At 41.5% G+C, this 27,622-nt stretch overlaps 1 protein-coding gene across 4 annotated transcripts in view; it reads right to left on the bottom strand.

Annotated features, from left to right (window-relative positions):
* LOC122834596 (rootletin-like) overlaps positions 1 to 27,622 on the bottom strand; it is a 33,663-nt gene that overhangs the window by 1,378 nt on the left and 4,663 nt on the right. For 3 of the 4 annotated variants that reach the window (XM_044123164.1, XM_044123162.1, XM_044123165.1), the window contains exons 4-36: positions 26,078 to 26,269; positions 24,765 to 24,848; positions 24,595 to 24,686; positions 22,973 to 23,138; positions 21,898 to 22,004; positions 21,538 to 21,744; positions 19,907 to 19,997; positions 19,738 to 19,827; positions 18,742 to 18,954; positions 17,574 to 17,773; positions 17,320 to 17,502; positions 15,684 to 15,828; positions 15,467 to 15,613; positions 14,109 to 14,339; positions 12,849 to 13,042; positions 12,602 to 12,729; positions 11,767 to 11,936; positions 11,501 to 11,680; positions 10,613 to 10,747; positions 9,746 to 9,889; positions 8,512 to 8,750; positions 8,275 to 8,434; positions 7,700 to 7,867; positions 7,207 to 7,630; positions 6,270 to 6,430; positions 6,051 to 6,171; positions 5,345 to 5,508; positions 4,874 to 5,089; positions 3,936 to 4,160; positions 3,720 to 3,869; positions 2,901 to 3,101; positions 2,691 to 2,822; positions 592 to 765 (exon numbers count right to left, since the gene is read on the bottom strand). In XM_044123164.1, coding sequence (XP_043979099.1) covers positions 592 to 765; positions 2,691 to 2,822; positions 2,901 to 3,101; positions 3,720 to 3,869; positions 3,936 to 4,160; positions 4,874 to 5,089; positions 5,345 to 5,508; positions 6,051 to 6,171; positions 6,270 to 6,430; positions 7,207 to 7,630; positions 7,700 to 7,867; positions 8,275 to 8,434; positions 8,512 to 8,750; positions 9,746 to 9,889; positions 10,613 to 10,747; positions 11,501 to 11,680; positions 11,767 to 11,936; positions 12,602 to 12,729; positions 12,849 to 13,042; positions 14,109 to 14,339; positions 15,467 to 15,613; positions 15,684 to 15,828; positions 17,320 to 17,502; positions 17,574 to 17,773; positions 18,742 to 18,954; positions 19,738 to 19,827; positions 19,907 to 19,997; positions 21,538 to 21,744; positions 21,898 to 22,004; positions 22,973 to 23,138; positions 24,595 to 24,686; positions 24,765 to 24,848; positions 26,078 to 26,269 — 5,634 coding nt within the window. The remainder of the gene's footprint in view (positions 1 to 591; positions 766 to 2,690; positions 2,823 to 2,900; positions 3,102 to 3,719; positions 3,870 to 3,935; positions 4,161 to 4,873; positions 5,090 to 5,344; positions 5,509 to 6,050; positions 6,172 to 6,269; positions 6,431 to 7,206; positions 7,631 to 7,699; positions 7,868 to 8,274; positions 8,435 to 8,511; positions 8,751 to 9,745; positions 9,890 to 10,612; positions 10,748 to 11,500; positions 11,681 to 11,766; positions 11,937 to 12,601; positions 12,730 to 12,848; positions 13,043 to 14,108; positions 14,340 to 15,466; positions 15,614 to 15,683; positions 15,829 to 17,319; positions 17,503 to 17,573; positions 17,774 to 18,741; positions 18,955 to 19,737; positions 19,828 to 19,906; positions 19,998 to 21,537; positions 21,745 to 21,897; positions 22,005 to 22,972; positions 23,139 to 24,594; positions 24,687 to 24,764; positions 24,849 to 26,077; positions 26,270 to 27,622) is intronic. The other variant, XM_044123163.1, reaches the window with a different exon arrangement.

Below are 27,622 nucleotides of genomic sequence, written 5' to 3'. Positions count from 1 at the left end.
GGCAGAAATAAATGGTTCTGGGTTTAGTCCTGATAATTAATTCTCAGGGAGTCTGTCTGTTGTTTGCAAACTGAAAAGTTGATCAGTGAGTGAATTATTTCCTAGTTTGGATGTCTTTGCAGGTTAAAGTTTCCAACTGCAGCTAATTTACCAGACCCTGTTTTAGTCATCTTCTGCAGTTTTTAAAGAGTCAAAGTCTCAACGGGGAAGCATTTAGTGTCACCTTTACCTGACGAATCTGATTTATGATTGGTTCTGTGGTAACACTTACAGATAATGTGTGATTTCCAGCACAGTTCTGAAACACAGGCTTTATATTTCAGGGTTTCAGTGTCTGGAAACGGCAGGGCAGCTGAAAGTGGCAGAAAGCTTACAGAGCAGGAATCTTTACGCGGCTTTACCGAGTTTAGAGGCTGGTTCAGCCCGTTACACATCCGTCATGTTCCTTTTTAAGCCGTTTTAGCAGGTTGCACTGTGCATTTTTTTGTATTTTGTGGAGAAGTAGCTGCTGTGCTTTTGTGGGTCCTGCATATATTTTAGCAAACACAACAATTATTTTCTGTGGAAAACAATGAAGACGCCCCTGCCCACCTGCTCCTCCAGGCCTTTGACCCGGTGGCGGTGAGCTCGCTCCCTGGTGCCCAGCGTCCGCTCCACCTCCCGGAGACTGCCCCTCATCTTCTCGGCCTCCCGCTGGACCTCGTCGCGCTGCTGCACCAAACTCTCACACAGGCTGTGTGAGTGCTCCATGTCAGCCAGCTGCGTCTGCTCCGGAGAAAACACACAGGGAGGGTAAAGTGAAGTCATAAACACAGCAAACACCACGTCCATTTACCCATGAAATGATCCAACTAATCCACACCCAGTGTTTTTATAGATGACCTGTTATACTTCCTTGAGGTTAGGAATGGGCTATAAAAACTAAAATAAACATGTCTATTACATTTTTTGTACAAAATAATTATTAGATAATGAGATTTTAGTCTGAGCTGCTTTTGGGAGTCTTGTCACTTTAAATCCTACTCGGGATCTAAAGTGACATTCTTGGGTTGCTAGGTGACGGGCTTTGCTGTCCTGACGTTGCTAGGTAACGGCACATAAGTCTAATGTTTTTGAAACAGCTCATTTTCCAGAAACAAAATGACATTAACTTATTGCCAAGCAATAACTCAGTATTTTTTAAGCGATTTTTTTAGAAGCATTTTAGATCCAAACGGAGGCATAAAAACATTAAAAATATACAATTATTTCATCATGAAGTGAGGTTAACCGATGCAATGAGTTCATTGTTCAAAAATTAGTTTTTGTCACATCAGTCTGATGTCTAAATTGTTTGATAATAAGATAAAATAAAATGCTGCGCCACAAGAAATCTTATTCCCACACTTTCATTGTTTGTGACAAATTGTTTGCTTGTTTTCAGTGGAAAAGTTCAGGATCTGCCGTCAGTAAAGGGAGGTGTCGAAACTTTCTCTTTCCCTCTGCACAAAGAAAGTTTTTAGACTCAATTTTAATTGTCTTTTTGAGGTTCTTTTAACTGCTATTGTTTTCCCTCACAAACATTTCTGCAGCCTGGGAAACGTTTGACTAAATAAGGAAATGTCAGAGGCACGAAATCCCCTAGAAATCAACAACCTAATAGATTCTTCCGGCAGTTTTGTTCCCATTCACTTGTTTGTGTCCTTTCTGTGGTGGGTTTAAAAAAAAGTTAATTTGACCTAAAATGACAGGAATTAAAAGTCCAATGAAAAACAAGTCTTCCCTACTAAACATGGATAATATGGATCTCAGATGTCTGCTCACACGGGACACTGAAGCTCTTCCTTTCCTGCGTTTTCACAGCAAATTGTGAGTGGATAATTTTACGCACACAAGTATAAAAAGCTGATGCAAGAATGCAGATTTTTCGTGTTTGCTTCTCCTTAGCCAGCTGAGATTTCCACTGGAGCTGTGCGATAAATCGATTTGATTGATTAATCATAGTTTTGGTGAAGATTAAATTTTTGGAAAATATGGATTTTTTTCTCCACCAAAGCCCTTTTTGAGTGTTGATAATTCAGAGTGGTGTTGGCGCGCCATGGGCGGCCATCTTGTTTCACAAGCACGTTTTACAGCTGCAGTTTATTCGGACTTTGAATTCAAGTTGAATCTTTAGAATATCAGCAGATTTTTTTTCCTCGTTAATTATGAGAATAAAGTAATAATATTAGGCGAGTTAAGTAGTTACTTTATGAGAACTCCAGCACAAAAAGTAACAACGAATAAATTACACAAGCTTTTTTGTCAGTAAAACAACTTTTTTCTTGTAATTTTAAGACTTTCTTTTGCTAAAATTGTGTCTTTATTCTGATAATATCATGACTGTTTTCTTGTAATTAAACTACATTTCTTGTCGCCTGGCCTTAATAACCCATAATACACATCACAGAAGAATTGACTGAAATAAAAGCCTTTTTTTTAAAAATATTTCCTGTCATTTGTAATTTCTTATTTAGAAAAGGAAGCATGAAAAACAAAATCAATTAAAAATCTGAAACTGGCTCTGGTGTGACAAATATTTGAGATTTAATTTCTATGCCAGGCCGCCCAGCCTTCCCTCCTGCAGTCGTTGCTAAGCAGCAGTTTGGTGAAGCTTTATTCTGCTTGCTGGTTTCATTTCTGGTGAATCTGTTTTTGCGCCTCGTCCTCACCTGCAGCATCAGTATTTGCTGCTGCGCTTCCTGAAGTTCCTGCTCTGCCGTGTTCAGCGAGCGATCCAGGCGGCTCCTCTCGGCAGAAAGCCTCATGCTGCCCTCCTCGGACTTCAGCTTTTGACGCTCGACCTGACGTGGTCCATGTTTAGTTTTAGACACACGGACACCACGTCTTCAGATGTGTAGAGGAAATGAACAGGAAGTTGCCTTATCCAGCGTGTTCCTCAGTGCGTTCTTGTCTTTCTCCAGCCTCACCGCCTGCCTCTCTGCGTCCTTCTTCTCCGTCTCCAGCAGAGCCACCGCTCTCTGCAGCGCGCGCAGCCGCTCCTCTACGACGGCCCGCTCCGTCTGGACCAGCTGGGCGCTCCGCTGAGCCTCCTCAAGGCTGGCCGATCGCTGACGCAGAGCCTGAGAGGAGAAAACAGACTTGCTCTTCTTCTGAAGAAACTCTGCGTCACTCGACCTTCCTTAACCATAAAATTGTCCAAATTGAATTTACGAAAACAGATTTGCTTAATAGAAGAGCGTCGCTCAATTAAAAGCATTTGAGTCACATGATCAACAACCGGATGTTACTACTGGCGAAAATGACAAAGGAGACGACAGGAAGTGGTAAGAGGATGGTGGTTTGTTTTGGTCTTTTTCGGACAGCTGGCTCCGCCAGAGCTTTGGACAATTCCTAAAAAGTTGTGCGTCATTTGAACTTGAATCCATAGTTCTTCTGTAAACTACCGTTTCTCCAAAACCCTGCATAAATAGTCTCGGCGACTTGTCGCTCCAATGCCTGAATCAGACGCCGACGTCTTCTCAGATTGAAAATGGAATTATGAATATAATCTCATGTGTTTACATTCATCGCTGCCAGGATTTTTAATGATTAATCATGTGAACAAACTGTTTCATATGTGATTTTTATTTCATTTCTTATTTCATTTCCAATTGTGAAAGTTGTGTTTTTTTGACATGAGGAGAATATTGACAAGGATTGGTGCCATTTGCAACAGAAACTCAGCTAATCTCTCTGACCTCCTGAGTGCTGCTGAGCTCGGCCTCCAGCTCTTCTCGCCGCAGCTCGCTCTGGCTCAGCTCACTCTGCAGGTTCTGCACGCGCTCAGTAAGGGCACCCGTGTTTCTCTTCCCTTCAGCCAGAGCGGCCCGTGCTTCATCCAGTCGCTCCTAATCGAAGCAAAACATCCATCAAATTTATGCACAGGCGGCCTCCTTTCGATCCGACTCACAAACCTGCAGGAGCCTCTTGTCCTGCTCAGCCGAACCGAGCGTCTTCTGCAGGGCGAGCAGACGGCTCTGCGTGCTGCTGTGGGAGGCCGTCACCTCCTGGAGGGTCTGGCTGAGGGACGCGGCCTTTTCCTCAAGAGCAGATTCGCCTTCCTGAGCTTTCAGCAGGTTTTGACTCAGCCTGTCAACGTCCCTCTGCAGCTGGGAAACACGAGCTTCTCCCTCTGCAACCTGCAGCAGGTAGAAGACACAAAAGCAATCCAGGAACCGAGTTTACTTTCTGAAAAAGTCTGGAATTGCCACTGATTTAGCTTAATATTTCTTGAAATCAACATGTCCCCACTGTCATTAAAAAACACCTATAGAATGTGTTGAATAGACAGGAAGCTCTGATTATGGATTACGGTCTGTATGCTGGAAACATGAGTGAACACCATGGATACTAACATGAAGATGGATTTCTTCTCCTCCAGAAATAATAGTCTCTCTGCTGTAAATGCTTTTTGCTTTTTTGCTCCAGGATTATGAAACAATTACAATATTGGAAAAACTCAAGGTTGAGGGAAAACACTAAACTTTACCAAGTATTTTTGATCTAGTCTCTGGTGCAAATATCCAAAATACACTTGAATTAAGAGTCAGGCATAAAATATGCAGAGAAAATGAGTAAAAAGCAGCCAAACTCTAAAGATTTTTCTTCTTTTTTAATATTTAAACAGGAAATATGCAGAGAAAGATGAGGGGAAACATCCATGGCCGCTCCATTGAGTGCCAGACTGGGAGACGGACCGATAAAGAAAAATCAGACAGAAAACGTCTCACCTTTCAAAGAAACTACAGAGAAACTACGCATGGTGTAAAACATTTGCGTTGCGTCGGACGGTAAAGCTGCTTCCGGCAGTTTCAGAGTTGCAGATGCGTTTCTTTTTTTTTTTTTTGCAGACCTGTTTGATCAGAGCGTCGTGGCGCTGCTGGGACGCCTGGCTCTCGGCCTCACGGTCCCCCAGACTCAGCTTGAGTCTCTGCAGCTCCCCCTCCAGGCTGCGCCTCCCCAGCTCCACCCTGGTGGCCCGAGCCTCGGCTGCCTCTAGCGCCTCCCGCAGGCGCTTCCTCTCCGCCTCCAGACGCACCTCAGCGGCCCGCTGCTTGTTCAGCTGATCCTGCAGAGGAGCGGGGTGCACAGAGTTCACGTTGGTAGGGTTTGCTTCATCCTGGGCTGTATTGTGTCTGCTCCTCCTGCGGTGCAGGAGGTGAATCATTGTGGAAGGTGTTGGCAGCAGAGGGGGACATCTGTTGTTATTTCAACTCCTGACAGCCCACTTTAATAAATCCACTGCTGAGTGCAGCCATATGGCGACGGCAGATCGCCTGCGATCCCTCGCTGTGAGAGTGATTGCGTAAAGAAGAGCGTGTACCTGGGTGTGCTTCTTATCCGCCTCTGAGCTCTGCAGCGATCGCTCCAACTCCTTCACCCGGTCGGAGAGAGCTCTCCTCTCTCTGTCTCCTCTCCTCACCGCCTCCTCCTGCTGCTGCAGCAGGATCTGCGTGGTGGTCAGACGCTCATCCAGCCCACGCTTCACTGAATGAAACATCGCAGGACTTGACCAACTTTGGGCATTATTTCATCATAAAGGGGCTTCCTTGAACAGGTTAGAATAGGTCTACACAAAACATGCTTATTAAATTTTTTGCATAAAATCCTTCTTAGACAATTAGATTTTAGTCAGGTCAGTTCTGCCTATTGAGAGCTCCTTTCAGAGCGAGCTGTTTCTGGCCCTCCTGTCACTTTAAATCCAAATGAGCTGCTGTTGGCCACGCCCCCAACTCAGCTACACATGAACCACAATTAAATAATGGCACGTGTTTGAAAAGAGGAAGAAAAGCCTCCTGCACAACCAACAATCTGAATGGTAAATCAACCACAAAGCTCTTCTCTTTTCCAGCAGCCATTGTACGGTGCATGAAGAGCTTTAAATGCATTGCTAATATTGTGCAAAAATACTTAAGTGATTAAATAAAAAATCGGTAGTACATTTTTTATCTGATTAATCATGAGAATAATTGATAGATTAATTGATTAGTTAGTTGCAGCCCTATATTTGATTATCTTTGTATTCGAACCTCCTTGCAGCTCCTGCACAGAGCTCTGCAGCAGAGAGAAGCGACTCTGAGCAGAACCGCGTTCCCCCTTCAGCTCCTCCAGCTCCCGCTGCAGGACCCCCAGCTGGCAGCGAGCGTCATCCTGCAAAATCAGCAATACCAAATATTTCCAAGACATAAATAAATAAATAAATAAATAATAACTTATGAGGTTTTGGTGTTGTGCTGCAGGTGTGATACCCTTTCTCTTTGTGCATCTCGCAGCTCCTGGAGGAAATCTCTGAGGCCACTTCTCAGTGAATCTGGGTCGAGTTCAGACTGAGGCAGCGGCGTGTCGCCTCTCTCTGGAGAAAGGGCACCAGAACCCAGCGTGTTGTCCGGCGTGCTTCCTCGAAACTCTGCTTCAGTCACAACCAGAGTTAACTTCGCTTTGTGCGGCAACATTTTGTGGAAATAAATCAACATATTCCTGCACTGCTCAGCAAATTTTCAATAAGATCTTACTAAATATTGACCTGTTTTGTACTGTGTAACCCACCAACCTACGATGCAACAGATGACTTTTATATAAGTTACATCCACCTTTAGTTTGATCACTCTAAAGTTTTTTAGTTTTCATGGACAAATAGTACCTAGAGAGCACAGAGCTCAGGCTCAAAATTGATGCCTAAATTAATAAAAATGATTGGCGTTGTTGTAGACCGGACCATAAATCAATCACAATAGATAATACATCTAATATAATTGTTAATAATTTCACTGAACTCCTATTAGAACACCCTAACCATTCAACTTCTCACAGTCAGATAAGCAAAGTTGGTGGCATTAACTAACTCGCTTACTCTTTGGTAGCCTAGCGACAACCTGCCGGGTGACATGCGCAGCAACAGTTTCAGGATTCGTCACTGTGCCTCATATTTGCTTAAAAATTAAAAAAAGAGACTGGTGCAAAGTGAAAACTGGATAAAACAGGAGCGGTCACGTAATAGTTTGGTAGTTTTTCAAATATTTAAAACATTTGAAATGTTTTGGATATTTCAAATATTTAAATCATATTTGAAATATATGTTTCAAATGATCAATACCGACTGATATGAAATGTTTATATTGTGATGCGTTTTTCAGCCATGTCGTCCACAAACTTTACTCAAGTGACCAGAATATGTTGTCTGCTGACCTTTAGGTGGCGACAGTGAGGAGCGCAGCGGCGAGATGCTGTGGTGGCGTGACACACTGCCCGGTGACGTGGAGCTGCTCCCGGGGCTCCGCCCCCTGCAGGCCCTGCCGCTGGCCCCGATGCCCAGCGTCCGGGTCAGGGCAGACTGGAGGCCGCTCAGCCGGAACTCCAGATCCCTCCTGGCGGCCTCGGCCCGGGTGAGCTCGGCCTCGGTGGCGGTCAGCCGGCCCTGCGCCTCGCTCAGCTGCAGGCCGGACAGAGCGGCGGCTTCGAGGGCAGCCTGAGCGCGCAGCGACAGGTTCTTGGCTTCGTCCTGGAGCTTCTTCTCGCAGCCGCGGGCGTCCTGCAGCTGAGCCGTTAGCTCTCTCTCACAGCTGCGCCAGCCGGACTCGGACTCTGTCAGACGTCTCTGGGTCAGGGCGAGCTGGCACAGAGCTAAACATTAACACGCCGTGAGAGGACAGAGAGACGCAGTAAAACACACCGTCCTCACCTCCTTCTTGATGGACTCTCTGGTTGCTTCAGCTTCAGTGAGCTTCTGCTTGAGGGAGAAAACCTCCTTCCCTCGCTCCTCCTCTCTTTGCTCCTCCAGAACCAGACGAGTCTGCAGCTCGGCCACCTCCCTCCCTCTCTGCTCCTTCTCTGCATCTACGACCTTCAGCTGGAGCAAAGAAAGCAACGTCCCGGAAACTGTGATTTACAGAATATCCTGCCAACAGACCTATTATGTAAAAGTGACATTTTCGCATTTTTATACGTTCATTTGCACATCCATTGGATTGTGAGTCCAATATCTTTTTAATAACAGCTCAGTATTTTCTGATACAGACTTGTACCGTATATTGTATATCAGCAGCAGTTTGTTAGGATTTAAAGAGCCAAGAGACTAAATCAGGTCATTCTCAAAAGGCCTTAAAACAGGCAGAACTGACCAGACTAAAATCTAATTATCTAAAAATAATTTTGTGCAAAAAGATGTAGTGAACATGTTTTGTAAAGCAATAGACCTATCCTACCCAGTTCAAGGAAGTGAAATAAATAAAATTTCTATGATGGAGATCTTCTGACCTGTCTGCGGAGCTCCTGCAGCTCCCGCCGAGCCTCCAGGCGTGACCTTTCGACCTCTCTCAGACAACTGCGCAGCTCGGTCACTTCCTTCTGAGACGACGACAGGTTCTCCTCCAGCACAGCCAGCCTCTGCTCCTTCTCCTCACACTGTCGCTTCACACTAACACACACACACACACACACATTGAGAAACAAACACCCTTCCCTCTGTAAACACACCTCTCTCCACTCTCCCACCTGATCCTCTCCGTCTCCGCGCTGCGCAGCGTTCCTCTCAGCTGAGTGTTGGACTGGCTCAGAGCGTCCCTCTCCTTCGTGACGTCGCTGAGGCTGCGCCGCAGCTCCGTCGCGTCCCTCCTGCAGTTCTCCGACGCCTCCTGAGTCTGGCTCAGACGGCGTTCGGCCTCCAGCAGGCCCCGCCTCGCCTGGTCTCGGCTCTCCTCCGCCGCCGACAGAGAGGCCCTGCACTGCTCCAGCTGGGGAAACAACGAGCACGTCCCTTCGTCGTCACGACAACCAGCCGCCTGTCCATTGATGCAGGTTTCTCATAGGAGTGTTTAGCATTTTCAGCGTTTTGCGAAGTCGTGTATTTGAAATATCAGGAAACAATAGTCCTCAACTACCAAAGCAAAATACGTAAGTCTGAAAAAATGAAATCTGCGGTGCATAAAAGTAGGGAAAGCCAATAAAGTATCATTATCCCCAACAGCTACTCCTGCTGTGAAACATTTTGTCAGTGTTATGGTTTGTTTCACCAATATGTCACATTATTAACTTCAAACAACTGTAGTGATTTAAAGATAGTAAGTTTTGAGTTTAAAATCTTGCAGGGCTGCAACTACAGATTATATTACCACTGGATTATTCTGACAATAAATCGGTTAAAAATAATTTGCACATTTTGAAGAATAATTATTTAACAACTTAAGCTTTTTTGAATGAGATATTAAAATACACAAAAATGTGAATAAACAAGTAGCTGAATTCCTTAAACATTTTATTGCCTAAAATGCAATTACTGTATTGTTTTTGATCATTTGTAGCAAAGGAAGCATCTGCAACTAAAAAAATACTTCCAACATCAACATGAGTTTCTGCTCAACTTAACATCAATACAGTGTAGGTTTAAAAATAATATATTATTACTATTATATTGCGTTTTATTTGTCAGCGCTTCTCAAAATACCCAAGGACACTTTACATTAAAAACACAAATTAAACAGTAGAAAAATGTCTACAAACACAAAATAACTAGAGATTTAAGTGTGAAGACAAACTTAAACAGATGAGTTCTGAGCTGTGATGGATCCGCTGATTATTTTTTGGGATTAACCGATTAATAACTGGATGGCAAAAGGTGCTTCATATACTTTCTTTACAGAATTGGAACAAAGTGAAACTGAGGAAACTTCCTGTTTGTGCCTGACCAGAACTTTTCTACGTGGGCTGTCTTCTGCATTGTGTCATTTACCTCTTTGAGAGCGACGTCGGCTCGCGAGCGCAGCTCAGTGCAGAGTTCCTGCAGACCGTGGAGTTCCCTTTGATGAGCCGACGTCGCCTCGTCCAGCCGAGAGCGAAGCTCCAACATCTCACTGGTCAGAGCTCCAACTCTGATCTGAAAAACAATTAAAAATTAAAAACAAACCGAGTCGGCATATTTTTTAATCTGTGTACTTTTAGATTGAGACAGCAGTCGGGCTGAAACGATTAATCGGACTGGTTGCGACAAATCAATTAATGAAATATTGATTAATAGTAAGCTGGACTATGTGGACTCCCAAAAAGGCGATTAGCTGAAAGAAGAACAAACTCAGAGCAGTAATTCAGCCAAAACTGTAAAAAATATGAAGTTATGATGTCTGTAAATATGTTCCACCCAAAACTCCTCAGTGTGCAAAGTTTTAGCTTCACTCGGTTCAAATTCTGCAAAATAAAATCTCCTGAGAAGCTAATCGGTTTATCCAAAACTAGTCAACAGATCAGCAACAGATCAGACCTATTGATGAAGGCCTGAGTCCTTCACATGTTCATGTCAGGAGTCTCACTTAGCTGCAGAAGCGTCCTCTGCTCCAAATGATCAAGTGTTCACAAAAAGAATGCTGTGTTTTTGCGTTTTAGGAAAGAAAATGATCATTTTCTGATTTAAAAAGGAATTTGTTTATTTAAAATTTTTTAGTGTATTTATCTGGTGTTGTATATAAAAAAAGACTTCGGTGGAAAAATCTGCAGAATGTACCAATTTTTTTAATTCAACTAATCGATGAATCGTAATCCGTTCCTAAAATAACCACCAGCTGTCGGAGCAACTGAAGACAAAAACTGAGACAGAATCCGTCACCTGCTCCTGCTCTTTGAGTCGAGCCGCTTCTCTGGCCGTCCGCTCGGCCTCCAGAGCTGCAGCCGACAGCTCCGCCTGCAGACTGGACACTTTGTCACACAGCACCACCTTCTCCGCCTCCTTCAGCGAGAGCGCCTGTGGAGGAGCAGTTCAACAGCTCACTTGGATCAGGCGGACCAACTCGTTTCTATTTTGGGCCACATCAAGATCATAAATGTTGTCAATTGTGTCAGAACGTATTGATAAAACCCATTAAGAAACTATTAAAATATTGATCAATAGCTGACTCATTCGATATGCGCTTAAAATTACATATACAATGAACATCCTTTATCAGTCCTTTCAGGATTTTACAATCGTTTTTAGAATTTCTTTGCAATAAAAGTAAAATTTAGAAATATTTGCAAGGAATTTTGTAATATTTGCACTCCAGTATGACGGTAAATGTGACTTTTTGTTACATTGATAAACTATAACTTGGCATCAGACTGAAGCAGCTGTGTAGTGGAAAAAAGATACTGGAATTAGCATAATGTAAACCCATCGATATTGATTACTTTTGCTGAAAATTTTAAACAAACTCAATTATCCATGAGTGAGAAATACAGTGTCTATTTCTGGGAAAACTGGTGGCACCGATTGATGCAATTTAGCAGTGAACAGATAAAAGCTGCATTGATTTGACTGATAATATTTAAGCACACAATTGTTATCTTAAAGGTTATATTTATGCACCCCAGATGAGTTGAGAGGCCCATTTAAAGAGCTATGTTGACCCAGATTTGGCCCCCGGGCCTTGAGTTTGACACACGTGACGTAGACGACGAAGAGTGCAGTGAATGTGAGGTTTATGGGCCTCACAGCAGCTGTCATGTATCTGGATCTGACCTGCTGTTTCTCCGTCTCGGCCTGCAGCAGACTCTGGTCTCGGTCGAGCTGCAGAGCCCTCAGCTCCTCCTGCAGCTCCTCTCTGTCTCTCTTCGCTCTCTGCTGCTGGTCGTCCATCTCCTGCCTGCACCGCCTCAGAGCTGCTTCATGCTCCATCTGCAGGCTGTGACGCACCACTTCCTGCAGCACAAAGGTCAGCAGAACAGACACCGAGAGCCCGTCAGTAGATTGTACTTCAAAAACCAACACGTTGAAGGGGTCCTCACCTTCTCTGAGACCAGCCTCTCCACCTCCTCCTGGTGCTCAGAGGTGGCCTTGCGTAAAGCCTGCTGAGCCTCCAGCTGCGCAGCGCAGAGGGACTGAGTCAGAGTCTGTTTCTCTCTCTCTCCCTGCGCCAGGGCGATCTCACCATCGGAGCGCAACCGCTTCAGCTCAGCTAGAAAACACGTCCAGGAGAACAACTCAATTCTCACTCAACACTCATCCTCACATCCCTCCAGGACGCTGCGATGCTTTGGTGATTTTTTTTTTTTTTTTTGCAATAATAATAAAAGATTTTGCGCCAGAATGTACTGATGTTTGAGTCTGCATCTAGAGAGATAAATATAAATATTATAAATAAAAATATTATCAATATTGATAATTATTGATTAGCTTTTTGTTTTAAATATCTGAAATAGCACCAAACTGGTAGCATGAGCTTTCCTGGGTTTTCCAGTTTTTATTCCAAACTGTTTTTTTGGGGGGTTTTTAAAGCAGTTATGTGGAGAAACTTTAAACCGCTGCTTTGACAGTTACTCAACAGATTGTTGCTAGGTAACCAGAGAATGAACGAGTTGCTAGGCAACCAGAGAGTTAGTTCTTAGCTGGCTTTGACTAGCTAAACTCTTTCCTCTGTCTACATCTCCCAGAATTATTTGCAGTTCTGGATCAGAGTTTGGTGAAATCATTGATTCCTCTACATGCCACATGTTGTCTGTCGATGTTGATCACGTGTCTACAGCCATACATGTTGTTATTGATTTATCGCCTGATAGTTGCGGTGGCGGCTGACTCGTGTTTCAGACGTGCGGCTCGTGTTCTGCTGTTCCGGGTTTTCACCTGCAGCCGCCTCGCAGCGGACGCTCAGCGTTTGGTTCTCGGCCTCCAGCTGGTCTCTGCGGGACTCGACCTGCGCCAGCTGCTGCTGCGCCTCAAACAGACCCGTTTCCAGGGATTCCCGCTCAGACCTGCAGGTTCAAAGACACAAAGACATTAAATAACAAAGCTGAATTATAGATCTATTTCAGTGGAGCTGGTGAAGCTGCAGCTTCGTGGTTTTTTTACATGATAACGGATCAGTTGTGACCTGAAAGCAGCCAGTTCCTCTGACAGAGCAGAGTTTTCTCTTTCAGACGCCGTCAGCTGGACCACCAGAGCCGCTTTGTCCCGGGCCAGCTCCGCCCGGCCGCGGCCTGCCTCCTCCAGCGCCGCCTCGTTCTTCTGGCCCTCCACCTGGGCCAGGTTCAGCTCAGAGCCCAGAGACGCAACCTCGGCACAAAGCTGCCAACAAACAGAGAGAAAAACCCAGGAAGTTAAACGCCACGAGTTCCTCTGGGCCCGGGAACATCTTCCAGACGTTCTGCAGAATCCTCAGAGTGTTACATCAAAATTAAAACATTAAAATTAACCATGAAAATGTGGCAGAGATTTCTACACCTGCCAGGCTTTAAATGTAGAACCAGCAAAAAGCAGAAAAAGAATGAAAGGAAGGAAAGAAGAGAAAGAAAGGAAGTGAAGACGGGACGCAAAGGAAGGGAGGGGAGGAAAGGACAAAAAGATACGAAGAAAATAAAGGAAGAAAAGATATAAGAGGGAAAGCAGGAAGGAAGAAATGAAGGAAAGGAAAAATGATAGCAAGGAAAGGAAGAAGGAAAGATAGAAAACATAGAAAGAAAGGAAGGGAAGAAAGAAAGAAAAGGAATGAATGGAAGACAAGAAAGATAGGAAGGAAAGAAGAAAAAACAGGAAGGAAAGAAAAATAGGAAGGAATAAAAGAAATTTACAAAAGATAGGAATAAAAGGAAAGAAAGGAAAAAGACTTCACCTCCACACTCCTTATAGTGACATACAGACTGATGGAACTGATTCTGTGAGGTCTATTTTTAGCCAACATGCACTCCTACATTTTGGCAACTGTCTTAAATTTAATTTAGCACTTAGGTTTTTAGTGTTTTCTAGTTGTTGTTTTTTTGGGGGGTTTTTTTAGCTCTTAGTAATGTTGGTCTGGTAATTGTGTTAATTTGGTGATTTAGTGTTTTTGTGGTATATTGTGTGAATTGTAGTGTATGTTGTGTGTGATGTCTTGAGCTGCTGGGACCTTGAATTTCCCCTTGGGGATCAATAAAGTATTCATCATCATCATCATCATCTGAAAAAATGGAAGGAAGGAATGGAAAGAAATAAGAGAAAAGAAAGGAAGAAAACGAAGCCATATTTAGATATTCAGATGGAGAATGAAGTCTGGAAAAGCAGACATCAATCTGGTCCAATCCTGGTGAATAAGTCAACAGAGTGACGTTCTGTTCCTGCTTGTTTGGACCAGTAAGTTACAGACCCGGTTCGGTACCTGGGTCACCTTCTGCTGCAGCCGCAGCCTCTCCGCTCTGAGACTCTGCAGCTCGCTCTCCGTCCCGGCCCGGCTCTGCTCGGCGTCCTGCAGCGCCTGCTGCAGCGCCACGCGGCCGGCGTCCAGCTCCAGCCGGTCCTGCTCCAGACGGACCAGCTCGTCCCTGATGGACATCCGCTCCTGCTCCGCCTCACGCCGCTGAGCCAGCAGGACGCGCTTCTCCTCCTCCAGCTGAGAGGCGGATAAACAACGAAACTGGACTGTGATAAATGACAGATCTACTATAAACTCAGACTTCTTCTTCTAGTTACGTTATAAACTAGAACTGCAATTATTTTAGTTATCAATTATTCTGTTGATTGTTCTGACAATAAATCAGATACAAAAATTGGCACATTCTGCAGATCTTCCATTTAGGCCCTTATATACAGTATTAAATGTACAGATAAATAATTGAGTTACATTTTTAAATGACTAAGTAAACATTTCATTGTCTAAAATCCAATTAAAGCATTTTCCATTACTTAAACATTGATCAAATCTAATTTATTCTCCTGCTGAAAAAAGGTTGAAAATCCCATTTTGCTGATGTTTATTTTAACTACTTAAGCTTATTTTATACAACATTAGAAGTGCATTAAAATATACAAATAAACACATACTCAAATACCTTTTTAGATAATAAAATAACCTTTTATTGCTTAAAATGTGATAACAAAGATTTCCTTTAGTGACCCGTTGACCATTTCCTGCATCTGCAGCTAAAAAATATTTCTAATATCAACATGTGAAAATCTCAGTTCTTTCTGCTTGACTTAAAGAGTCACGATAAAACCACTGACATGATTTAAAAAGATGAACTGCTGCATGTTCATCATGGATACACAGAAGTTTTTAATAACAAATACGTCTCAGAGAATGCTATAAATGCAGAGTGTCGCTGTTTTCGTCTGTAGTGACTTGGCTGAGCACTGACGCCACCTTGTGATGTAATGAGGGTAAGTCAAACCGTAAACAACTGAGGCTGAATGCACAGGAGAAGCTGTGATTGATTTCAGCAAAGATTTGAGCGATTCGTCGGTAGTTTAGGAGGAAGAAGCTGGATGGAGTGATGAAGAAGAGGAAGCTGTTTCCGGGATTCCAACCAAATTTAGTTTGAATGATATTGTTCAGCAAATCATTGAGTGGTAATAAATCTACACATAAAGCAGTTAGTTTTAATCAAACTGAACTGGACCAAAAGGTTTTTGCTATTTTTTTCGAGGGAATGCAAAAGGAAAAGTTTCCTCCATGTCCACTAGGGGGCCCCATACTCAAGCAGGATGTGTTCCCTAAAAGGCCCAGCAGGTGGCCCTCACCTGGAGGATGTAGTTGTTGAGATCCACCTTGTCCTGGGCCAGCGCCTCGTTCATGCTGCCCATCTTTGCCAGAGAGTCCCGGAGCGCTGCCTCCTCAGACTGCAGCCTGCTGAGCTGCAGTGACAGCTCCGTGCTGCAGCTCTCGGCCTGCGGGGAAAAAGACGCGTCAAAAACACAAACATGCACAGATTCTGCTACATGGATGTTTCCCCCTCACCCGAGCCAGTGCCTCAGACAGCTGGGCCTTTTCACGCTGCAGGAGCTGCCTCTCTACCTCCCCCTGCTGGTGGCTCTCCCTCACTGCAGACAGCTCTCCTCTCTGAGCTGACGCTCGGCTCTCACTCAGATCCCGCTGCTTCTGTCTGAACGCAGCAAATCACGCAAGATGGAGTTCAGTTAGGACAACAATAGATCTGGGTGGTAATCCCTTAAAGCTAAGTTTTATTTTTATTTAAATTTTTTGACACCAGCGCTGCTGGTGAGGAAAAGAGGATAAAACCCACTGAAAAAAATAATTCTGACTTTAATCTCAGGATTTTAAGACGGCATTTCAGATTATTAAAAAAGGAGCAAATTTCTGCCAAACACTCTGATATCTTTAGTATAATCTTAGAAATTTTCTAGAAATTTTTTTTTTAAATTCCGACTTCTGAATCTAAAATATTTCAAAAAATCGTTAGGTGAAACTTAGAAATTACAAAAAATGTTTGAATTAAAAAATTTCAAACACTTTTTACTTTTGAAACTCAGAAATGTCCATGTTTTTCTAGAAATGTTCTGAGGTTAATCTCTAAAGTTCAAATTTTCTGGCAAATTTTAAAAAGTTTTCTAGAACATTTCTCAGATTCATCTAAAGATTTCAGGGTTTTTTTCTACCAAATATTTGACTTTTCAAACTCAGAAATTTCCACCTTTTTTCTAGAAGTTTTCTGGCAGAAATTAACTCCTTTTTTTTCTATCGACAATGGCTCTACTACAACATCATATAATTCTAAGTTTAATCCTAAAATTTTGACTTTAATCTCAGAATTCTGTTTTTTTTCTCAGAATGAGAATTGTTTAAAATGTTTATGCACCATCAGGAAATCCAGCCTTTAAACTCAAATCTACTAAATAAATTTGGGGCTGGGTTTCACTGTGGATAGGTTTATAAATGAAATAGTTAGGAAGAATCAGCTTTGTGATTATTTTTCATATGCTAAAAACATAACTGACATATGACAAAGTAAAAGTAGAGGATTTTTTACTTTTGTAACTCAGAAAATTTTCCAAAGTCAAAGTTGTTCTACTTTCTGAGTTTTTTTCTAGCAAATATGTGAAAATAACCTCAAAATTTATGAAATTTTTCTTGAATATTCTTAACTTTTTGAGCTCAGAAAATGTTCAAGTTTACAAGAAGATTTCTGAGATTAATGTCAAAATTTCTGAGGTTTGGGCGTGCGGTGGTGGCGTAGAGGGTAGCGCGACCCACATATGGAGGCCTTCAGTCCTCAGCCGTCGCGGGTTCGATTCCCGGACCCGGAGACATTTGCCGCATGTCTTCCCCTTTCCCGTCAGCCTACTGTCATATAAGGGACACTAGAGCCCACAAAAGACCCCCTGGTGGGGAAAAAAAAAATTCTGAGATTTTTTTGGGCAGAAATTTTACTCCTCAGAAAGTCAGAGTCAGGGTCTTTTCCTAATCCTAATCCAGTTGCTAGGCTTTTCTAATTAACTCGTTACTATCTTTCTTTCACTAGTTAAGGAAGCAGCTCCAGTCTGGAAATGTGCTTGAAGCTCTCAGCTGCGTCTTGTCGCTCGCTGCTGTAGAACTGTGAGGATTAGTAACGTTCAGGTTCCATTATCCTGCTTACATCCTCTGGGTCTCGGCTTTGGCCCGGTCTCTCTCCTGTGCGGCCGCCTCCTTCTCCTCCCTCTCGCCGTCTCGCTCTCGCTGAGCCGCCAGCAGCGCCAGCTGCAGCTTCTCGCTCTCCATCTGCAGCATCTGGATGCTGCTCTCCGCTGCCTGGACGCTCTGCTCCAGCTTCGCCTTCGCGCTGCAGGAGGGAATCACGGAGTTAAAACTCCAGCAGGATGAAACAGCGGGGAGGAGATGGTGACCCCTGACCTGGCCAGCACGTCCCTGTCCTGCTTCAAACGCTCCTTCTCTTTCTGGGCGGTCTCTCTCTCTCTCTGAGCGGCGTCTCTTTCTCGCTGCAGCGCTTGGTTTCGCTGCTCCGAGTCCCGTCTGGACGAGTCGGAGTCTGAAAGCTGCTTTCGAAGCTGCTGGACGGACGACTGGGCAGAGAGCAGACGGCCGCGGACATCCTGGGAACCAGAACAGTGATGAAGGCCTTGGCATGAATTAATCACGACGAATCGATTAGTGGAATAGTTGTTAACGGTTTTAGGAATAAATTAATCGCTAACTGGAGTATGCAGACTCATAAGAGGCAATTTGCTGAAAGAAAACTGACAAAACTGTATGGAATGACATTTACATTTTGTATTTAGGATAAAAAACAATTTGTCTGTAAATACCCAGAACTCCAGATGTGGAATAGTTTTAATTTCATCTGGGTCAAATTATCCAAACAAAATCTCCTATTAAGTACAGTTTGCTCTTCAATTACTAATTAATTAATAAACTGACTACAATGCATTGATGCCAAGTAAAGACAAAGATCTGAGCTTTTCAAATGTAGATTATAAAAGTATTTTTTTAGCTGCAAATTCTTCCTTTGCTACTAAAGGAATGTGACGTTACTGTGATCGATTTTATTTTCTTATTTAAAAACCACTTGAATATTTGTTTATTTGTATTTTTTAATGTATTTCTAACCGTGTACAAAATAAGCTTACATGGCTACAACTTATATAACCACTTAAATAAGTTTAAATGATTAAATAAGCCAATTATTTAGCAAATTACACATTTTTTAGCATCATTTTGCTGATGGAAAATCAGCAGAATGAGACTTTTTTTTAATCCAACTAATCGATTAACTGTCAAGATAATCTGATTACAAAAATAAATGTATTATGTGAATTCAATCTGAATAGGTTTTGTTGTTTATTTAGGTCAAATAATTTTGATTAATTAATTTTAAGCTTTTCAGCTTTCCTTCAACAGGACAATAAATTAGATTTGATCAACGAGGTTTAAAGAATAAAAAATAACTTTTATCCAGTAGTCAAGATCCTTTCATATCAAAGTATAAAATCCATTAAACTTTAGCGGTTTTTTTTCTTGTTTTTTTTTTTTTTACTGTGGATCTTTAGTAGCAAGTCGTCACCTGCAGCTGCAGCGTCTTGTTTGCGACTGCTGAGCGGAGAGCGGACAGAGCAGCGTCAGGCAGAGGAGTCGGCGAGGAGGCCGGAGGAGCGGCCGCCATCTTTAACGGAGCGGAGGACCGTCGAGGAGAGGAGTCACGGATCAGCGCCAGGAGCGGAGCCGCGGAGCGATCCTGGTCGGCTTCGGACGACGACTCCCCGTCTGACAACACGCTCTGCAGAACCAGACGAGGCAGGAAACATTCAGAGTTTTACAGCTTACAGCAGGGTGTGTGGTTTTGGTGTTTGAAGGTGACATTTTGATCTCAATGGGTTTCCGTAGTTCACAGTGAAGCCTGAGGCCGCCATTTTGTTTGACAAGCGTGTTTTACAACATTTATTTATTCAGATATTGAACTCAGCTCAACTCTACGACAAAGTATTAGGGTAGGACTAAAACAGATCTTTTAATTATGAGAATAAAACCATAATATCAACAGAATACAGTTATAGAATAAAAGAGTCTAGATAATATCAGAATCAAGATAAAGGGTCAGTTTTATGAGAATTCCTGAACAAAAAACTACCCAAAAATTTTAATAAGGAAAGTTGAGCGTCTCGCGAAGATATAATCCAATATACGTTTTAGAGACAATACAACATTAAATTGTCATCAGTAGCACGACTTTAAAATGATTGTGCAAATAATTGAGTCTGTTTTGAAGAACGAGCGGCAAGGACTGAACTCGTCTCATAAGATCCTGAGAAGATTTTATCTCATTAAAACAACTTTTTCTCATGAATTTAAGACTTTTTTATGCTAATATTACAATATTATTCCTGCATTTGAACAAAAATTCTCGACACCAGATATAAAAGCCACTCTTTATTTTCTGTAGTTTCTTTTTAAGAAAAAAAAAAAAGCAAGCAAAACACAAAACTGATAGAAATCAAATCTGTTGTGAAAAATTGTAGATTATTTTTTTGAAGCTGTATCGCCTTGCCATAGTTATTTATACCTGAGCGATGTCCCTCAGCGTGTCCAGCAGCATCTCAGACTGAGCTTTAATCCGCTGCGTGTCGTCGGGCTCATCGCTGCCAGTTTGCTCCTGGAGGAAAAGGACCAAGAACAGGCGGAAACGTAAAAATGAAAAAACTCAGGATGCCGTGTCAGAGACGCTCTCTCACCTCCAGCCTCTTCGTCAGAGTGGAGATTTCTTCGTCTCGTTCCACAATTTGTCCCTTCAGTCTCTCACATTCTCGCACCATGTCAGACAACCTGATAATTCAAACACAAACGGATGTTTGAGTCATTTTAGCAATAAATCACAGCCTCTGGGAGTGAATATGTCCTAATATTATTCAATCAAGCAAAAACTAATCACAATAAAAAATAAAAAATTGAATTGTGGTCAAAACGTTTTTTATTGTAAGGACATATTTTTTCAGAATGGAATATTTGATTTTGGAAAACAAATGTTTTGTCCTCAAAAGGCTTTGAGTTCAGTCAACAAAGGAGCATCAAAACCAAAAGTTTGAGAATCGTAAGTTTATGTTTTACAAATAACCTTTTCTCTCCATGAGAAAAAATGAGTTATTTGAATAAAAAAATAGTTATTTTAGACAAAACTTTGAAAAAAAACTGAAATTAGTTTTTGTTTGGTTGAATAATACTGAGATGAATTTAGCCCTGTAAGCAACACACTGAAGAGGTTACAGAATAAAACAGGAGGAAGATTTAGACTTTGTAGCATTCTCTGTGCTGACTTTTGATTTTCTTCTAAGATTTTTCCTCCATGTTTAACTAAAATTCATGAAGAGTCACAACATTTCAAAGCTCAACTTGTGACAAAAATAACCTTCTTTGCTTGCTGTGTACCGTCATATGTCTGAACATTTATAATTTCACCAGCGGCATCCTAGATTTCTCATTGCTTGAAAGAACAATGCTGATTAAATGTCCATTCTTTTATTTTCACATCTGGAGCAACAAAAAGTGGTGTGAGAATTTTTGAACGAATTCAAAACCTTAAAACTGTATTGAAGTTTGTCCTGCCAACAACGAAAATATTCCGTCATTTTTATCCATAAATGTGATTATATGTCGCTTTAAGTACCTTAGCTAAATAAACAAAAGCAATTCTTCAGGCCTAAAGATCTTGAAAGTACTAACACAAAACCAGCAGTATAACCATTTAAGGCAGCCATAGGCGTTGTTTGTGAGCATAAAGTTTCTCAGATAAGAAAATATGTAGCTAAGCCATGTTTTGTTTTGTTTTGTTTTCTTCACATATTTTTGCTCTATCAGTGCAAAACATCTCCTGAAATCCACAGGTCATTTTCTTACATCAAATTAATATTTATAATTTACACCTGCAGGTTTAAAGAACCCCAACATTTTGACGGCTGAGTCACTGCACTGCAGTGAAACCTGTCAGTAGAATATTTTCTAATTATGAGTAAAAATGATGACCCGTTTTTTTATACAGTCTTATAGTGTCAGAACCAGAACAGAACTTAAAATTTCTCATCTAAATGCAGACAGAACTCTAGTGTTTTAATATTGTAGTTCTTTTTGAAATAAGTTGCCATGTGATATTGTGACAAATTACAGTCAGTCCAGACACCAACAAGGCGTTGCCAGGTCTCCAAGCCACTGCACTCAGAATTCCTCATCAAAACAAATTAAACAAGGAAAATAATTTTTTTTTAAATACAAAAAACTAATAAAATATTGTGAGTATTTATTTAAGTACGATTTACCTTACCTTCACTCAACCCTTTATGAAGTACCGCTGACCCGTTAGTGGCTCACTAACCTGACGTTGAGCTCACTTTTCTCTGCATCGGCTCTGCTCTGAAGGCTCATCGTCTCCGCCGCTCGCTCCCTCAGCTGCTGCTCCAGCTGAACCCTCAGAGCCTTTTCTCCCGCCGCCCGACTGTCCACTGACGTGGACAAGCCAGAGCAGGACACCCGGGCCGTGTGGGACATCTGGGTCAGCTCAGAGCGCATTTCTGACAAGTCTCTGAGAGAAAAGAGGGAGAAGATGTTCAGGGCTCGTACGCTTTTTCCACAGTAAAATTCACTTCATACAGAAATCAGTCACTTTCAAAACCTTTCGAGGATTTCAAGCACCCATAGGAACCCTGAAATGTTGAGTTTGTGGTTTTATTTTTACCTTTCGGTGGCGCTCTTCATCTCGCAGACGTGCCTCCTGAAGCCGACCACTTGTCTCCACAGCTTCAGCAGCCGGCCGTGTTCGCTGCTGAAGTGGCTGTGGAAAGACTGAAGGCAGAAACAGAAAGAAGGTTTCAGCAACTTCACAGATTTACTATGATGTGTGTTGATGATTTTGATGATGGTACTCGACAAAATGTAATGTTTGTTTCTGGTTTCTCAGTTGGTGACTGCATGTTGTTTTTATTCTTGTGTTTTTATGATGTAAAGTTCTTTGAACTGCCTTGTTGCTGAAATGTGGTATAAAAATAAGTTTGACTGAGTTATTAAACCAGCGATCCGGCCTGAAATCTGGGAGTAGTGATGAACTCTGACCTGAACATTCAGAGCCACATAAAGACAGTTACAAAGTCGGCCTTCTATCACCTGAAGAGCCTCTCCAGGATTAGATGACTGATGTCTCAGTGAGGTCTAGAGAAACTCATCCATGCGTTTATCTTTAGTCATACTGATTACTGCAAGAGCATCTTCACAGGTCTGCCTAAAAAAAAATCATTCCTCAGCTCCAGCTGATCCAGAACGCTGCTGCTGGCGTTCTGACTAAAACCAGGACGTTCAAGAACGTCACCCAGTCCCTACACTGTAGCTCAGAGGATAACTTATAAAATAATGTTAGTTTATAAATCACTGAACGGGTTAGCGCCACAATGCATTAAAGATCTGCTGTTGTCGTAGCAACCTCTCAGGTCTTCTGGATCTGCTCTGCATGCCCAGAACCAGAACCAAACATGGAGAAGAAGCATTCGGCTTCTACAAACTTCCAGAAAACTGCAAAACAGCTGAAACACTGAGTGCCTTTAGATCTAAACCCCAGCTGCTTAGAGCTGCTTTTCAACCATAATAACTGGATCACTGATCAATATATTTGATGCATATTGACTGGGTGATTTTGTTGACAGCTTTTGACAAAACGTAACGTTTGTGGCTCGGTTCACGAAGGGTTTCTCCATATTTTTGCGATGTAAATCACTTTTGAACAAACAGTGCTTCACTGTCTCGCTCTCTCTCTCTCTCACCTCCTCCTCTCTCCTCCAGTCCGACTCCTTCTGCTCCAACTCCTCCCGGGCTTTGGTCCAGTCCACGGTGAGCCTGCGGATGTCCTGGCTCAGAGCCTCGTTGGCCAGACCCGCCTGCTCCAACTGCTCCCTCAGCATCGCGTTCACCGCAGACAGGCTGCTGCTCCTGAAGGATCCACAAGCAGGTCAGACATCACTGATATCAACAGACCTGCATGTCTTCGCACTGGAGTCAAGCGCAAATTATACGTTTATTTGAAATGTGCTTAAAGTGAATCGAAGGTTAAATCTCCCTACTGCTTTCAGCTGTAAGAAAAAACACGAGGTAAACCCTTAGAGCTACACTGTATAAACGCCTCTGTTGTATTTTATTGGTTAAATAATCTTCATTTTCTCTACATTTATGCTTGACGTTTTTGCTGTGTCTTCATTTGTTCTCTAACAAACCTCTGAAATTCACAAACCAGCTGCAGCTTTTCTTTTTCTCCCATTTCTCAACAGCGGCCTGCTTTGTGTTGGTTTTTCACACAAAGTCCCAATAAAATACTTCAGAGCTCTAATATGACAACAAATTAAAACGTATGAATACTACTGGAGGTAAAAAAACAAAAAAAACAGCTGAATATGAAGAATTGGTAAAGACTGCAGAAGTTTTAACTGTTTATACTTTAACTCATTCATATCTGAGTATCAATAGAGATTCATTATTATGTGAAGCTGACGGTTATTTTATTAGTTGATTTTTCTGAGAATTAGTCAGCTAATTAGAGAAAGAAATTTGAAAATTTTTCAGATTTTTCATTTAACCACTTAAGTAAACTAAGAAATGCAATAAAGATATAAGTAAACATTCAAATTCCTTTTTAAATAAGAAAATAATTATTTTATATATTTATAAAGTGCAATTATGTAGTGAACGGTTGATTATTTGTTGCAATATTGCACATTTTTTGGGTGAATTGATTAATAATATGGCAGCAAAAAATGCTTAATAAGAGATTTCTTTGCAGAATTTCAACCAGGTGAAGCTAAAACTTTACAACTTGCGGAGTTTTGGTAGAACTTACTTGCAGACAAATAATAGTTTTTTATTTTAAAGGCAAAACAGGCACATGAATATTATAATAGGATTTTCATTACCGGTTTTTGATAATTATTGAATCAGTAGGTAATATATTTCATTAAATTAAGATAAGAGGTGAGATTAGGTAAATGTTTACTTCTTCCTACGCCAAACAGAAAACAAACAAATTTATTTGCTCTTGGTTATATATGCAGATGTTTCTTTTTTACTGCTGATTATTTGATTTTCTTGTTTTTAAAAACCTGTTTGAAATAAATAAATAAATAAACAAGAAATTTATGTATATATATATATATATATATATATATAGATATATATATATATATATATATATATATATATATATATATATATATATTTCTGCACAGTTTTTGGTTTAATGTTCTGAGTGAATTGTTATTTCATCAAACAGCTTTTTAGAGCCTGTACACTCCAAGTAACAATTTATTTATTCTTCAATTATTTGAGAATTATTTCAGCAATCGATTCGTTATGATTGATCTGATTGATGGTTTCAGCGCTAGTGGTGACGCTCCACCTCTGCTGCTCTTCCTCCAGTCTGATCAAAGCGTCCTCCAGGTTGCTGCTCGCGTCTTCCTGATGCCGTCCGTTTGACGTTTCGCTGTTGCTCTGAAATTAATGATCTAATTAGAAAACGACTGCAGACAGAAAACAGGTTCATGGTTTTTAGTAGGAAACGTCACCTACGCCCATAGTGCCTTTCTCCAACTCGGAGGATTTCTCCTGAAGCATCTGCTCTAGATCGCCACATTTCTTTTTGTACTGCAGAACCTGAGGAAGAGGAACCGTCATCATCGTCATCATGCTTCACTGTAAAAAACGCGCAGCTAAATTGAGAGCTGGATAGAGCACCCAAAAAATAACTTAAATAATTTAATATTTAAAAATTACATCATCAGACAGACCAAAATATAAAGTTCAGTGGAAAATTTTGCATTTTAACAACTAAAATTACAATAATTTATATAAGTAACAAAAAATAACAAAATCAGGCAAAATAAACCTTTCCAAATAAGTTTCTTTTTATTTTTTTTCTCCCCACCAGGGGGTCTTTTTGTTGGCTCTAGTGTCCCTTATATGACGGTAGGCTGACAGGAAGGCGGGAGTGAGAGGGGGGGAGACAGGTGGCAAATGTCGGCGGGTCCGGGAATCGAGCCCGCGACGGCCGCGTTGGGGACTCAGGGCCTCCAGGTGTGGGTTGCGCTATCCCCTATGCCACCACAGCACGAATGAAACTGTCTGGTTTGTGTCTGCTGAATTTTTGGTTGAAACATTTCAGTTTTTCATTCAGTGGGTAGAAAATCCAGAAATTGTACTCAAGAGTATAAATACTTCATAATAAAATTACTCAAGTAAAAGTAAAAAGTACAGTGTAGCAAAAGTACTCCTAAAAGTACGTTTATTAATTATTATTTTTTTTGTTTTTGTTTGTTTTTTCCAAAAAACATCGGTCAAGTAAATGTAATGTTTTTTCCGGACTATAGAGCGCACCTCACTTTAAGCCGCACCCACAAAGTTTAAAAAACAAGACAAAACTGGAAACGTACATATATAACCTGCACCGGGCTGTAAGCCTCGCCTTGAGGAAATGTGCTATTAAAGACGCAGCCCTGCGTCTCCAACGCTGAACCTTGGATTCGTTCACGCCAATCTTACGTGCAGCGGCTATTGATCTGTACTACCAGATCAATGGGCACAAGGGCGGCATCAAATGAACTTCTGCGTGTGGTTTCCTTGATGAGGAGGTATGAGTTTGAAAACATTTCTTTGTCGCGCCTGCTACTAACATGTGCTTGTTCTAAATGAAAATCAGCACTTTCTTCTTTGATTTCCAATTTTGATTTCCAATGATTCGCTTCCTGCTGAAGAGCCCCCTGGTGGTTGAAAAAAAAAAAATCCACAGAAAGGCCGCATGGTTCAAAGCGTGGGGGGAAAAAAGTACCGGCTTACAGTCCGGAAAATACGGTAGTTACTACCAGCTCTGGTCTGACCCGGCCCACCTTCGCCTGCAGCTTCTGCACCAGCTGCGCCTGCCTCTGCTGGCCCTCCTGGTAGGCGGTGAGTTTACGCCTGTAGGCCGCCTGCTCCTCGTCCAGCCGTCGCCGCAGATCCACGTTCTGCTGGGCCAGGCTGCGCGACCCGGGCGAGTCGAGGTCGTCCTCCCCGGTTTCAAACCGCAGCGCCTGCTCCAGCTGAAAGAGACACAGGCAAGAACAAAATGGCTTTTAATTTAAATATGGTTTTAACATGATGAAAGTGTGTGTGTGGGTTCCTGCTTCGTTTTGTTACATACAACCAAATATTGCAGAAGTGCATATATATATATGCACTCTATATATATCTGAGCCTTTGAGAATCTTCAATAAATTGTGATTTATTGGTAAAATTTTGTTATTCCACATCATGGAGGGATAATCGTTCAAATGAAATTAATCACTTAATCGCATCATAAATAAAAATTAACTTGATAATTTCCATTCTGATTATTTGTATGTTTGAAGGAGAATAGTGTTTAAAGAGACTACATAATACATTTTATTTATGGTTTCTGTTTAGTGTGGTTTTAATTTTTGTTTAATTTATTGTTTTTGGTTGGTATTTTTCATTCTTTATATTTTAAAATGTAGTCCACTTGGAACAAGTGTTTGTAAAACTAAAGTTTACTGATTTTGAGAGAGCAAATTAGCATTTTTATGCCATCATAAATACATTACTTGACAATGGTGCGAAAATAACTAAATTATTGTTTATCACAATAATTACTGGGGTAATTTCCATATCATCTACGTTAAATTTCTAATGAAAAAAATCACTCTCTCAATGAGGCTTCAGGAATCCTAATGAGAAAACATCAGGAAGAGATGGAAAATGTACTTTTCCCTGAGAGTCCCTTCTTTTGTTTAGGTTTCTTTATCCTTTCATCTCTAAAGGATTATTCTGTGTTAAAAAATTAAAAACAGTGAAGGAATGAAAATTAAAAAATGAGATTCTAGTTATTTCAAGAGATCATTTTCACAGAAAGTGTAAAAGGAATAGAAACCTATCAAATCACCAATTCACTCACTCCATTAGTGATATTTTACTGTGTAGATACTGAATTTATCCAAAAACATAATTTGTACCCTAATTTAAACTTTATGTAAGGGTCTGATTCTGTATACTGCTCTTTGTATACTTTTGTTGTTCCTATAGTGATAACATTTAAAAAAAGGGAAAATATATATATATATTTTTTCTTTCTCATAAAAAATAAATAAAATAAAGTATAAATTTAGTTGAGCGTGTGTAAACTTTTTACTGAAATCATGTTTATTAACTTTGCTACAGCTGCCTTTTGAAGCAGGTTTGTGATTCTTGCTAATGTTCAACCTGAATCCAGTCAACCATCCGCCACATCCCTCCCCTGCTGTGAAGCCCCTGTTTACGGTCACCCATGGCGACGGGCGCTATGGCAACATTCCACTCCACTTCATTCCATCCCCCGTCACCTGGGAGACCCACAAATCTGAGACAAAGACATACCGAGAAGACAAAAACCCGGGGGA

The sequence above is a fragment of the Gambusia affinis genome, linkage group LG07 (assembly GCF_019740435.1).
Source record: "Gambusia affinis linkage group LG07, SWU_Gaff_1.0, whole genome shotgun sequence".
Classification (NCBI taxonomy): domain Eukaryota; kingdom Metazoa; phylum Chordata; class Actinopteri; order Cyprinodontiformes; family Poeciliidae; genus Gambusia; species Gambusia affinis.
This window is presented reverse-complemented; position numbering and strand designations above follow the sequence as displayed.